At 39.2% G+C, this 13,978-nt stretch overlaps 1 protein-coding gene and 1 long non-coding RNA gene across 7 annotated transcripts in view; one reads left to right on the top strand and one right to left on the bottom strand.

Moving 5' to 3' along the window:
• The window catches only part of Acsl (Acyl-CoA synthetase long-chain), a 31,399-nt gene that overhangs the window by 9,910 nt on the left and 7,511 nt on the right, over positions 1-13,978 (bottom strand). For 3 of the 6 annotated variants that reach the window (XM_043418176.1, XM_043418175.1, XM_043418177.1), the window contains exon 2: positions 5,760-5,896. The exons of 1 other annotated variant lie outside the window; for it this stretch is intronic. In XM_043418176.1, the coding sequence (XP_043274111.1) occupies positions 5,760-5,779 (20 nt within the window). In that variant the 5' untranslated portion in view covers positions 5,780-5,896. Of the gene's footprint in view, positions 1-497; positions 1,055-5,759; positions 5,897-13,978 lie in introns of those variants that run through there. 2 more of the 6 variants (XM_043418174.1, XM_043418180.1) reach the window with 2 other exon arrangements.
• LOC122410128 (uncharacterized) lies at positions 6,857-9,487 on the top strand. Its single transcript, XR_006260853.1, has 2 exons — positions 6,857-7,652; positions 7,869-9,487. It is a non-coding gene; the product is annotated as an uncharacterized lncRNA (long non-coding RNA).

Genomic DNA, 13,978 nt, shown 5'->3' with positions numbered 1-13,978 from the left:
TATTCGACAAAAAACGCCATTTCATTTCGACCCCGTGGGTCGCATCCACATGTTGATACGGCCCGGAGTCGGAGAGCAACACCTTAAAAGCGGTATATTTGTAAAGCTGCTCGTTTCGTGACCCAAATAATCGGTACGAGACGAAAAACTCTACCCGAAACGAGAAATGAGGGAAACGTGACGGAACTGACGACTCTTTTTTTTCATTCATCGAAGTGGAATTGCGTGAAACTTTAATTCTTGAAAAAGAATTCATTCCCATATTCGTTTGCTTATGTATCGCATTATTTATCTCTTTCATTGCGTTGAAAATCATTGGAAATGTTTGTTGAAAAAACGAATTTATAAACCCGTTGAACGGTACGAGAGTCACGCGCTATCGTAGCGAGGATTGCATGACAGTTACTTTTGTAATGGAATTGTAACAATGAGAATCTTATTACAATCATTAAACACGCCCGAAACGTATTTTTACGTAACATTTTAAAATCGCTTACTTCTTTAGTTTAATGGCACTGACACTAATAGTCGCGATGCCATTCGCCTCTAATTTTCCTTCCGTCGTCATAATTACGGCAGTTTATAAATAAGCAAAAAATAAAAAATAAAAAATAAAAATAAACAAAATCGTCAGAGAATTCACGAGCGCAGAATGTATTGAGCGAGTCTTAGATCGAGCCTGAAGCTGACGTTTAATTTCATCGATTTGACGTGGCAAACTTCAACCGGAGCTGCTGGATTCGATATTCCTGAGATATCCACGTGGTCGACGAGTGGAGCGCGTAAACTCACAACAATAAACAGTCTCAACGTGTAAAGCACTCTCACAATGACTAGATGCGTAACGCGACTCGGGTATTCCGAAATTTTCCGCTCACTCGAGCTCAATTCGTTAAGAATAAGTGTAGAAAAAAAATGGAGAATTAGAAAAAAGAAAATGAGGAAAAATTAAAAAATTAAAAAAAGAAAAATGTATCACCGCGTGCGGATACACGTTTTATATCGAATGTTCTCTTCGGATCGCGTTCGCGGTGACGACTGATCCCGTTACGTTCGAGCTTTCATACATAGGTGTGCGGATCAAGAGAAAGAAAGAGAGACAGGAAAAGAGAGAACGAGAGAGACCGGTAGGGCATCGCACGAAGCGCTCCCCGGACCACGCGGCACATTATCTCCTCGGACTTTGAACGATCGAGGTCTTCTCAACGGTGGATATGTATGCGATAATGCGTAGCACGAGATGATCGCGACTAGACCTTCGCTGAGACCAAACAGCGCCCGGGTTTCGTTCATTTTTTCAATCCACTGGCCTCGCCTCGCACGTTATCTTCCATTTTTAACACTTTTTCAACTCTGGACGACGCTTAATTATTAACTTGCGTGTGTATCGCACCTCCAAAGCCTTCGTCGTCGGGGCATTTTTTTATCGTCCCTCTAATTTAAGCGACTCGCTCGAGTTTCTCGATTTTGTACAAAAAATACCGGCGCACCGAGGGGGCAATGAAACAGGATGGTTTTTCTGACAATCCCACGAAATTCGTGACTCGTGCAATCATTTTTCGGGCAACGGGAAGTTCCGAAAATTTGTTTTTGTCGGGTTCGGGAACGTTTGAAAATTCCATCTTTGTAACGAACTTTTGTATCAAATTCAATACAGCAGCATGCACGAGGAAACTGAAATTGAGGAAATTTAGACTCGCAATTGACAGTGAAAACGTGAAATGTCGCGTTGATCGGAAAGTAAATTTAAACGAATCGATTTTTTCACACTCCCATTTAAGATTCAACGTTTTTCCTTTGTCGTTGAGTCTTTCAGAGCGCGTTTTTTGCCAAATTTCATTTCGAAATCTCTCGGGTGTAGAGTCCGGAGCTGTTGGAAAACAGAGGAAGCGTATTATCTCATTTGGACTTTGGGCGTCGATCGTCCGTTGATCACGACGCCCGTGCCGTGCAAAAAATTCCCAGCAACACTGATCCCACGTATCACGATTCTCCCGGCGGAGATCTACGACTTTATTGTTCCCGTTATCGCCTTCTCATTTCTTTACGTTTTCCATTAATTAACATAAAAATGAGAAGCTACGTATCAGCAGAGAAACGCGATTGAACTTCATGCAGCGAGCGTTATTTCACGGAGGGCAAAGATCACGTTCGACACGTGTATTTGAGTTAGTTTGACAAAAATTCTCTGAATGCCAAGTTAAGAAGTGGATCGCTCAAGGTTTATTTGACGTTATCTACTCTCCTTTTTTCCTCCGTTGCGATGATTGTTAATCCGCGTGTTACTGCGCTCGATGATCCGATGGAATTCACCGAGAAAACTCGGTGGTCTTATCGGATTCTTTTAATTCATTAACTCGCGATCCATTTTACCGCGCAATTTGAAGTACTTTTTCGTGGAGTTAAAAGCCCGATAGAAATTGGGATTCTCTTCAAATTGATTCCTTCACTCATTTCGATAAGTGATTGCCAAACCTTTCACCGTGAATGGAAACTCAAAGTTCTTCGTACTGTACTTACAAATTTACGCACAAATTACCTCGCTACCGGTTTTTCGTTGATCCGCATCCGGTGATAAATACACACGGAGACAATTAAGTGGTAATATTTAGTGTGAAATTCACTATAAAATTTACCGGATGTCTTTGACTCCGGGGACAAGTTAACGAGAAACAATTAATTCCACTAACTATAATAGTAAATATTGCAAATAGTGAAATTTACGGTACGTACACTAAAATTTACAAAAAGTTTAGTAAATTTTACGGTCCATCACGGCGAAATGTCTTTGCCCCAATGTAGGTATCGATCACCCGCTTCCGAATTCCGTAGCACACCAAATCGGGCTGAATTTACTGCGGAGCGCAGTAAAATTCACAGCGACGCTCTGCAATAATCTTCGAAAGTAACCGGACATATCTTTTAGATATACTTTTAGACATACTCCGATGAAAGTTCCTACTTTGAACAAAGAATATTATTTAATGATAGGAAAATTTGAATTTTTCCCCATCATAATATCGTGAATTGGAGCTCGTCACTGCACTGTTGTTACTGGACAGTGATTTTTCAAATTTAATTTTCTCTGTGTATTTGGAAAATCCGAGCAATTATGTGATTTTTGCCAGCAAATTTAATCGAGAGTATCGTTCGTTGGCACGTTTCTTAACTTTTGGAAAAGACTTGAATCATCATCGATTTCTTACGTCGGTGGCAAACAAAGGTCGGTTGACGTTTCCGTTCGGAGTTGTTCGACGTTACGGAGACTAAGAGATCAGTATAATCCTCGAATTTCATTCACTCAGAGGCCATTAGAAGATTGAATCGCATCCTGTAAACGGAGGATAAACAAGCGAGTGGGGTATCGATGTCAGTGGAAATAAGGGTGTTTGTAGATTGCGGCTGATTTGAATGTTCTTCAGGAGTTGGAGCGTAAGCAAACGTTTGAAACGTCATTGAGGCACCAGCGGTATTTTTGCACGAGCGTAAAACAAATCTTTGCTCTTCGGTCTGAACCTGCTCATCGGTACCGGCTGCGGCGAGTACCGACGAAAGAACAAACGAATCTGGAGTCGTGTGACTCAATCGCAGGGTCTTGACGCGCAGAAACGTTTGCAAAGTGTGTCTTTCATCCGAGACACTCATGATCGAGTGAAAAATGCTCGAGCCAATCGACTAAAAATCGTTCAGTCCGCGTGTCCGGCTGAGAAACATTTTCTAATAATAATTTATTCACAATTTCGAGTCGTTGTCATCGAGCTATTCTGGAGGCACAGTTAGCGCAACGGGGCTGCGCGCGCGGAGCTTCGTCAAAACCACCGGTTTCAAGTTAAACTCCTTTTTGCACACTGTTAAAAAAAAATTCTTTTTCCAAGTAATTCAAATTATTTGAGGGAAATTCATTGGCTACTAAAATATTTTCATTTGGGTTGGATAAAAAAATATTTTACGTCCAATAAATCATTTTTTTGGCAGTTATTGATTAGTCGTTATAATAAAGGTTCTTGAAACTAAATACCGTTATTTAAATTAAATACAGAATTGCTGCCAATAGCAAATAATATATTTTCGTGGTAAATAAATAATATTTTTGGTGGCAATATTTTATTTTGATGACATACATGGAAATTACTCATGAGAAATATGCAATATTTTCCATTGGAAACACGCAAAGTACTTGAAACAAGTAATTGACTTTTATTCCAGCAATCACATTACTCTTCGGTATAAAAATAAAAAACTTTAATCGAAAAAATTTGTATTCCAGGAAGAAGAAAGAAATTACTTTCTAAATTAAGATTGTACATTTTTTTCATTTCGAACAAAACATACTTTGGCTGCAAAAATTCGAAAGCTCTGTCGAAATTTTTATTTAGTCAGCCGAATTAAATTGACGCATTGTTTGTAGTGAACGTGCAATCTCGTCTATTAACGGTCCATTATTTTTAAGAAATTTATATTTGTTTTTATAAAAATATTAAATTTATGTCAAAAACATATTTACATGGAAACAATAATGAATTACTAGATAATATACAAATAATTCATTTATTTGCATTAAAAAAAAGTTACTTGTTTGAAAAAAATTTTTTTAACAGTGCACTCTTGAGCAGTGTTTGTCGCCTGATGAGCGATCGCTCGTGCGATTTCTTTTCGCTCGGCATTCGTCCGAGTCGACGTGAGGTAGGAAACGAACTTGCGCCTACCACTTGGTCCTTTCGTTCAACGCATTTGAGATGGTAATTCAGCATCGCGAGTTGTCACTGGAAGCAAAACACTCGCATTCGAAGCTGATTTTCCAATCGAAACTAGATTTTTAAATTTCGTTCTGACGTTACAGAGGGAATAGTTTTTCGTCGCACCGACGTACGAGCCACTTGATTATATGCTCAAGATTGCTTATCAGATGAGAGCTCTCGAGAGCTCCTGGATCGCTGAACCACCGAAGAGGAGCAAATTTACACGAAGCTCCCTAACTTTGGCTAACACGCCGGTGTCTTTGGAATTCATGCTAAAGAAACAATTATACAAGAAAAACGTGGCTCCGATTATTTTTTGAGGAATTTAATCGATTTATGAAGGGAAAGAGTATCAATTACACGCGGAGAGAATTGAATTTGAAAAATGACTGTAACAATGGTGCGATGCCGAGCTGCAATTTTAATATTACTATCGGAGAAAAATTGAATTTTCCTATAAATTAAATAAATATTGTTCCAAGTAGGCACTTTTATCGGAGTATTTAGTAAATTTTGACGTCCTATTTGCAATATTTACCGTTACGAAAGTGAAAATTCCGCAAAATCGTTGAAATTATACAGTGCGTTAAAGGAACGAATATTTTTCGTTAACTTTTCCCTGCAGTCAATGATATCACGGTAAATTTAACAGCGGATTTCACGCTAAATATTACCGTTTAATTCTCTCCGTGTATAAGCATCCCAACGGCATTAAAATAGCACGAATCAAAAAACGAAAATGAAGTTTGCATGCATTCTAGGTGCACATTGTGCCATGCTCGAGACATTAACCCGCGTTTAAAAACACCCAAGTTCGAGTGAGGCAAAAACTGAAGAGGGATCGAGCAGTAAAAAGTAGTATTCTGATACGAGGATCAGCGCTCATTCCATGAAAAAATGGACACGTGCAGATAAGTGAAAAGAACAATTAGCTCGTAATGATTAGTCAACATCAATGAAGCATCAGTGCGACAAAGAGTTCAGACGTTTTAAGCTACTTGTCGCATTCGAGAAACTCACTGTTTGTCTTCCACGATCATGGTGGCCGATTGTTTGGTTGTCTCAAGCCGCAGCGATCCTTTACCCTCGTGTACAATTCTCACCACCCTCCTGCCCCCTTTATTACCTCGGTTTTTCGCTCGAATGCTTACTAATCACTGTAAAAATAATCAGACATTGCAAAAGTCATCTCAGCTCAGTGGTCATTTATTTTTGGGTTGTGCAATTTCCGTATGAATCGTTAAATGCGTAAAAATAATTCACGAGCGTCTTTTCGCATTCTACCAAAATCTTTTGTTTCCACCAATATGTTGAACGCGATTCTCTTCGTTACCAAAAATCGTCACGATTCACTGCCGCTGCTTGGTTGCGTTCGCGAAATTCGATCGTAGAGATCGAGGGATTCTTCGCGCATCATATCGTTACGAGTCGGATAATTGGAAAAAGTGGACGCTACTCGAGTACGCGAGGAAAATCGCTTCTCTCATTGATTCTCAAATTTCTGATGAGAAATATCGGTGGAATTATATTTTTAAAATGGCTGAAGCGTCATCGCGAAGTGCTTCCAATGATGAGATGATATTCAGCTACTTATTGCCTACTACAACGACGTTCAACAAAGAGTAACATTCTTGGACGCAGAAACAAAGAATTTTCTGATGGAGATCCCGATCTCTCGGATCGTTACGAAAACCAAAACCGATTCGGAATTTTCGAGAATGCATTTTCCATCGTAGGGAAACGACATGTTTTTTTATAACTCCTCGTTCGTGGAGCGATAACAAAAGTAGTTTCAACGAAGAAATAGTGGCCGGTCGATGCGATTTTCTTTTGAATCCAAATCGATTTTTATTTGCAACATTCCGTTGAATTGATCGATTTCGAAGCAAATGAGCGAGTTTCAATGAAAAATAGTATCAAAGCAATGAGAAAAGATTATGCAATGCACGTTGCTCCGACTGAACAAACGACAAAGTTCGTTCGAATATCTGCGCATGGAATCCGATATTGCGATCGGAGTTTACGTAAGAATGTTATCACCCAGAAGGATGACGGAGTCGAGCCCGGACTCGAAACAAGTTTTTTCCATGTTCATTTTTTCCCGCTTCCTGGTCACGTCCTCCAGTCCCCATTGGACTTGACTCATCAGCGGTTAAACGTGCTGGCTTCCCAAAGTTAATATCCACGTGAACAGGAAGCTGTTTGATTCTTGCTCGCGGCCGTCGACGGGTTCATCGACGATGAGAAATCTTCAGAATAATCGCGAGGAGAGCACAAAAATAAATTTGTACGAATCCCGATCATTCTACGAGCTGCCATGGGATCTTTGTGCACGCATCAGCATAATCGATCCAACGCTTGTAGCTTCAGCGTCAATGTTGCCTATACAGTATCGGTATTTCGTGCTGACGTTTTACAATCGTAACAGCTTGCATCATCAGGGTTAAGAGCTCTGATAAGTGGTCCACGCACACACGGAGAGCACAAATGAAGATTTTCATCGTATAGTTATACGACTGTGAATTCGCGGAGTGTACAGTTGTTGCGGCGGTGTCTTAATGATCAGAATAAATCTGCGGTACTCGCATCGCTGAACGGATGAAATTCAGGCTAGTAAATAGTGCGCGCCTCATTCGTTTGTTGTACGATTATCAATCATCCCTCGCCCCGCCTCCTCTCTCAAATCTTCTCTCGCTTTTTTATTCGCATTTATTCGCGAGCCTTTTGTAGTGTCACCTTGTGGCACGTAGGCTAAACGATCCATAGAAATGGTTCAGCGATGGAAGAAGAAGAACGAAAAGAGGCTTTGCGTTCGTTACGAAAGTAAAAGATCAAGACAATTCTGGACGGTGCTTAACAACAATTTTTATCTTCTGGTTCGCGTTGGCAGGCACTCACGCAGGGAGTTTGCGGGTAGAGCAGTATTTTCAGGAGTTGAAACACTTCGAACTTGATAACCGTAGATGTCACAATCGGTTTAACGTATTTTTAGATAAAATTACATAAGATTGTCTCGCGTGTAAATACAAAACAGATTTGAACGAGGGGCGATCTGACTTTGATTAAACGTATTTTTGACTGCGCTGCTCGGAGAATTCTCAGGGATTAAAAATATTTTTCCTCCGACAGCGATCACCGTTGGATCCTATGAAAATGGGGTTTCACGTCGTTGAGTAAATGCGACGTCACACGTTCGACGACAAACAAGGAAACAACGCAAAGTTATCCGAAGCGCATAAAACATTTTGTAGAATTTCAACGTTCGAGTTGTTACTCGGACGTCGAGATGAGCGAGATCCCGGATAGAAATAGAAACACGAGGCCAGAGACATCGCGCACTCGAGAGTACGACACAGTGAGAGACGCGAAAGTGTGTTGCGTCGCTGAGAGGTCGCGATCCAATCCGTTGATGAATCGGTCGACCACGAAAGTTGGATGATTCCGAAAAGTTGTTGATGTCTTTACGTTGCACTGCTGGGATCCAGCAGCGATCTGACTGCGTAGGTTTAATTTCATAACATATTGTCGATTTAGATTTAACTTTTGTTTTGCTTCGTTTCCCAAGGGCTCTTGGGAGGCCACACAAACGGTTTTCCGAAGGAAAAATTCATGATAATTCGACAGGAATCGATGACATCTTACAGGTACGAGCCTTTTTAACTCGGCAGTTTCTTTGGAGCCTCGAACACATTTCGATGGAATTCGATGAGGAAAATCTGTGCAACGATGTTGAACTTTTCAATTGAACGGAATTGCTAACTTTTAAAGAATCTCAGTTTTTTTTCACAATCTTGCGATAATTCTAAAGTTTTTAATCTCAAAAATCTGAACGGCAAATTTGCGGATAAAGTTGAAACGGTTTCACTGTTACGCGGCAATGGTCCCCGGACAAAATATCCAGGTAAAAATATCCTGAGACACGATATTCTCTGTAATTTTGTTGAGTCGATTAGTCTTTTTATTGTTTTTATTTATTTATACCAGGCAGGCAGAACACACAAACACACACGCACACAAATTCGAATAAATAAACAAAAATACACACACCCATTCAAACATGGTTGCAAGATCATTTCGTTGATAATGATAATAATGATTTCCTTGAATAATAGAGATAAAAATATATCCAATACATTCAGTCTTACAAGTGTAGGATATTTTCAAATCAAGGATATTATGTCATTAGGATATTTTATATCAGAATATTTCGACCCGAGGATATTTTGTTCCGAGAATCTCTTGTCCAAGGATATTTTGTCTCGGGATCTTTTGACTGTACACCGATTTCACAAACTTAAAAATAAGACAAGCAAACCTCTTTCAGTTGCCTTCAGAGCAGAATTCGGTCTGATAATTACCGTGTACAATTCGTCGTCCCCGCTGTCAGATTTGTTCGTAGATGTTTTTTTTTTTTTTAATTGGTGGTAAAACAAAGGGCTCCACAAAATGACCGAGTCATTGGATCTTTCTGAACGTCTAAGTTTGAAAAATGTATCAATCGTATGAATTTCATTGCCCAAACTTTCTGATTCTTGTCTTGGCAATTTTAGAGAAAATGCACCAAATCATAATCTCTTCTGAACTGCGATAACTTAGCTCTTTATTTTCAAATGAAGGTAAAATTGTTTAGTTAATATTTACAATCGTTAACTTTGCTAAAATCATTCCAAATTATTTTTAAAAATTTTATCTCGCGCCATATTAACAGAGATAAAAGAAAAATAAAAAGAAATAGAGTGAAAAACAAATTGAATATTTGATTCACTTTAATATTTTTTTCACCTTTCTCCTTCCCAAGTTATTTGTGATATCATTTTTGTCACTGATAATGCTTGAAAAATAATTTAGAACAATTTTAAACGAAAAAAGCGATTGTAAAGATTTCCCAAGGTTTGTCAATTTTTTGACAAAATGTACGATCAAGTTTCATTTTTTAAATCAAAACGAGAAGTAATGGGAAATTATATAACTTTATAGTTTTGACGTCTTCGAGTCAATTTAAACTATGACGCTGAAGTTTCCAACGTTGGAGTCCAACGAAATGATGGAAAAAAACTCTCCAATAATTCCAGTAATTCTCCTATTTTGTTCCCTGCCAAATTTCCGATTCGTAGTTTTTCAAGCTGCACCAACGATTCGTGAAATAAAAAATTGGTGAATTACAAACGTTTTTTTCGTTCATTTCGTTGGACTCCAACGTTGGAAACTTCAGCGTCGTTTTAAACTCTCAGAGTTGTAAATTGTAACGATCATTAACACCGTCGAGTGTTTGTTTTCATTGTGAATTGTGAAATCTACGTAAATTATTATAAAACGTTCAAAAATAATTGGCTAGCACTCGAGACTTTCCAAGCCCCTTATCAGGCTGAATTTTTGCCAGTTAACAACCTTCCTCCAATTTTTACGAGTAAATAGTCGTCAAAAATGAGCGTCGTATCGGAGGCATAATGATAACATTGTTATCGCAGAGCATTACATGTCACTGAAATTTCCAAATTTCCAACGTTGGACTCCAACAAAATAAAAAAAAAAATTATTCTAATTTTTTTTTTATTTTACAAATCACTAATGGAGGTCGAAAAAGGTAAACGTGCCAAGCATGAGCTTCTCATAGGTCTATCCGATCAAGGGCACTTTTTTCAGTCACTGGTACGCGTATGCACACTATTAGATTAAGAATCGAAAGAAACGAGTTTCGGGCCTATCGTGAGAGGGATTATTTTTTTTTTTAGGGTTAGTGTTAGGGTTCTGCATCGCTCATTTTGGAGGTTTTTACAAAAAAACATTTTCGAATAAAAACTTTTAAATTTTTGCTCTGACGAAGGTTTAAACTTTGCTATTTTTTCCTACGTAGCTCATCGAGAAAAGATTTTAAAATTTATGTTGACTCGATGATGAACACTAAAGTAGAATTATTAATGTCATTTTGCTACGGTTAGTTCTGTTTTTACAATCGAAATTTACAGTTGAACATAGCAAAATTTGAGGAGCTCGAACACAAACATCGATAATCCGCCAAAGTATTTAGAAATTTACTATAGTATACGTAGCAGAATTTCATTCGAGCTAGTACGATAATATATCGGTACACATGCCAATATTTTTTTTTTGCATCACACATCAATTTTCATTGAGTTCTCACTGCACAAAAAATTACTATATATGTTCGTAAGAATTGATAAATATTACGATATATAGAACCCTACTTCTGTGGCATCATAGCAGTTTTTACTGGAATTTTTTCTCCGTGTACGAACAGGGTGTTGCGAAATGAATTTTTTGACAATATTTGGTACATTCTCCTTTTCTGACCTCCAAAAATGATTTGTACAACGAAAAAATGAAAATTTTTCCAAAATGAATATGAAAAAATGATTTTGAATGATTTATTTTTTTTCCAACGTTGGAAATTTGCAGGGCGTTTGTGATCACGGAATCGAGCTCGTACAGCCGTTGAAACTTGGTGCGACATTCGATTACATAAGAGCGCCGTCGAGAAAATTTAACGCTATGATTACACAGCGGCGGGTTTTAAGGTCTTTTATTATGACGCTCAAGTTTGCAACGTTGGATTCCAACGAAATGATCGAAAAAACTCTCCAATAATTCCAGTAATTCTCCTATTTTGTTCCCTGCCAAATTTGCGATTCGTAGTTTTTCAAGCTGCACCAACGATTCGTGAAATAAAAAATTGGTGAATTACAAACGTTTTTTTCGTTCATTTCGTTGGACTCCAACGTTGGAAACTTCAGCGTCGTCTTTTATTTCCGAGCCTACAGTCGGATGAACACGAGGAGAAGCTTCTCCTTCGAAAGTTGAAGGGCCGATATCGCTGGCGAGGATTATGCAAGGAGTAAATTTATAGTTGCTCCGCCTGCTCGACGCTCTGACTGCGAGATCTTAATGAAATTTTTAACCTTTTTCTGACGGGAGCCTAGTAACTCCAACGCTTCTTTCTTCTCGCTGCTGTGACGCATGAAAGCAAAGCAAGGACTCTGCGACAGCTCAATAAATCTGAATTTCTCGTACGCATTTCTACGAGAGCAAACGCAATGATTGTTCGATCAAAAAACAGCTTCGAATATCGACTCAGCTTAACCTTGCGGCTCCGATGCGCCAAGGTTATGTTTCGATGAAATCGCCGATGAGAAACTATTTGCGCGAAATCCTGCGGCTCGCCGCGTCATTGATCTTTGACTTTCTTTCGTCTAATCCGACTCGGATAAGGAATGACTCGTGCGGAGCTCCCAGAACGAATACAGATAATAAGTCGTCGGTGTGATTTTCATGTCGGCAAATGGACCCGATAAAAGTGCCCTGGAGCTTGGCAAGTTGGAAGATCTTCGTTTGTTAAAAAATAAGAAATTCGCTAATGCGATTGGGAAAACTCTGACGTTTCACTAATATCGCGATGCGAGGAAAAAATTTCATCTATTTGTTCACTCTCCGCACGATTCAAAAGCTATGCCAATTTATTTCCACACAATTTTGACGGAGCAGCTTGAGTCGAACTAGAAAATTTAGTGATCTCTGCTGATTTGAACCTCCGCGTTTGGCGTCGAAGCATATTGAAAATAACGCTCGTAGACGGCAACCACGAAGTAAGCGTATTTGTTCGGACAAACATTTATTTTCTCTTGAATTTGGACGAAACTCGCGTTAACCGCTCGAACGGAATCGCGGGCAGAGCGGGCTCCGAGTGAGCTTCAGCGACGAGACTCGAACTCTCGGAGCTGATGAACCGGAAGTCGACGATGTTTTCGTCTCTGTGGTAGAATTATGGAGAGACGAGAAACAAGAGATAGAGAGGGCGAGAGATCGCGAGAAGTGAGAGAGCCAGACGAACAGACCAGACGGAGATGGAGAAAATTGTCACGACCATCAGCTATACCATATTACTCGATGATCATCGTGTCCCACATGGCAAAGCTTCCACTGACCGAGCTTTGAGACCAGCATTGCTTTCCCGGTCCCCTTATTATCGTGCCCGCATCCCTCCCACGTGAATGTGAGGCTCGCATACGAGGATGCAGTAACGATGCATCTGACGCCGTGAATCGTGGCGCTTTATAGGCACTCGCTTGAAAAACTCAATGTAAATCTCCTCCGACTTTGACCCCGGTCAATCTTCCTTCATTTTTCTCACCATTCCGACGAAACATGCTACTCTGCTACTGTGGAGGATATTACGCCACGATCGAGTTAAGGAGGGTGGCTACGTTCGTCAAAATGATAAGAAATTAATCAAATTTGGTGATAATGTTCTTCAACATCAAGTGCGAAGACACAATTTTTTTCAAAATTTTCTTCTGCTTAGTTATCGAGTAATTACGGATTAAAGCAGATTTCTTATGCCCGGAATGTATACCTATATATATGGAAATGCAATGCTTATACACGTGAACTTTAGTGATTAATTACTCGATAACTGTACAGAAGAAAAATCTTAAAAAATTTGTATTGTCAAATTTGGCACTAAAGAATATGTTCACTGAATTTTATTAAATTCTTATCATTTTGAAATTTTTAATCTATTTAACATGATTTAGCATGGCAACATTGTATCGTCGCTAGCCACCCTCCTTAATTACAATCAATATTCATCTTGCTATCGACTTTCCTTGAACGATCGAACGTAGACGGACTATTTCTTGGAGAAATATTCGCACGTTGGTAGGGCGTGACAAGTCTGCAGGGAGGCCTGATCAAATTTTCAGCTAAATGAGTGTACTCGGTTGATAAATAAACTGGAGAAGCTCTAAAAATATTATGCGATTGAACGACCAATGTCAACCACCGAGTTTCGCAGTGAGCTCGCCACTTTTTTCGCTTGGCAGAATAACAACCGTCCTCTTTACGGCTCTTTTAAAAAACAACGCTGCTCCTAACAGCTCTATACTCTCAAATTTGAAAATCAATATGTCTCTTCTTTTGTCATTAATCTTTTGTATTATCCGCCTAGAAATGTTAAAGAGTAGAGACGTGATTCATACATAAAATAAAAATTCTCGGAGTGGAATTGTTATCGAGTAGATTTGTAAGAGTCGAGTTGTGTTGCAGCAAGTCAACAATTCTACTCTCAGTAATGTATTCAATAACAGTTCTCCTCTAAATACATGCTCAAAGAGCGGAGTTGTTATTGTGTAGAGCTGTGATGATGTACCTGCTACTTAATAACTCTATCGACAATCATTATGACGCTGAAGTTTGCAACGTTGGAGTCCAACGAAATGATCTAA

Source organism: Venturia canescens, chromosome 4 (assembly GCF_019457755.1).
Source record: "Venturia canescens isolate UGA chromosome 4, ASM1945775v1, whole genome shotgun sequence".
Classification (NCBI taxonomy): domain Eukaryota; kingdom Metazoa; phylum Arthropoda; class Insecta; order Hymenoptera; family Ichneumonidae; genus Venturia; species Venturia canescens.
Note: the sequence above shows the minus strand (reverse complement) of the source record. Positions and strands in the feature narration are given on the sequence as shown.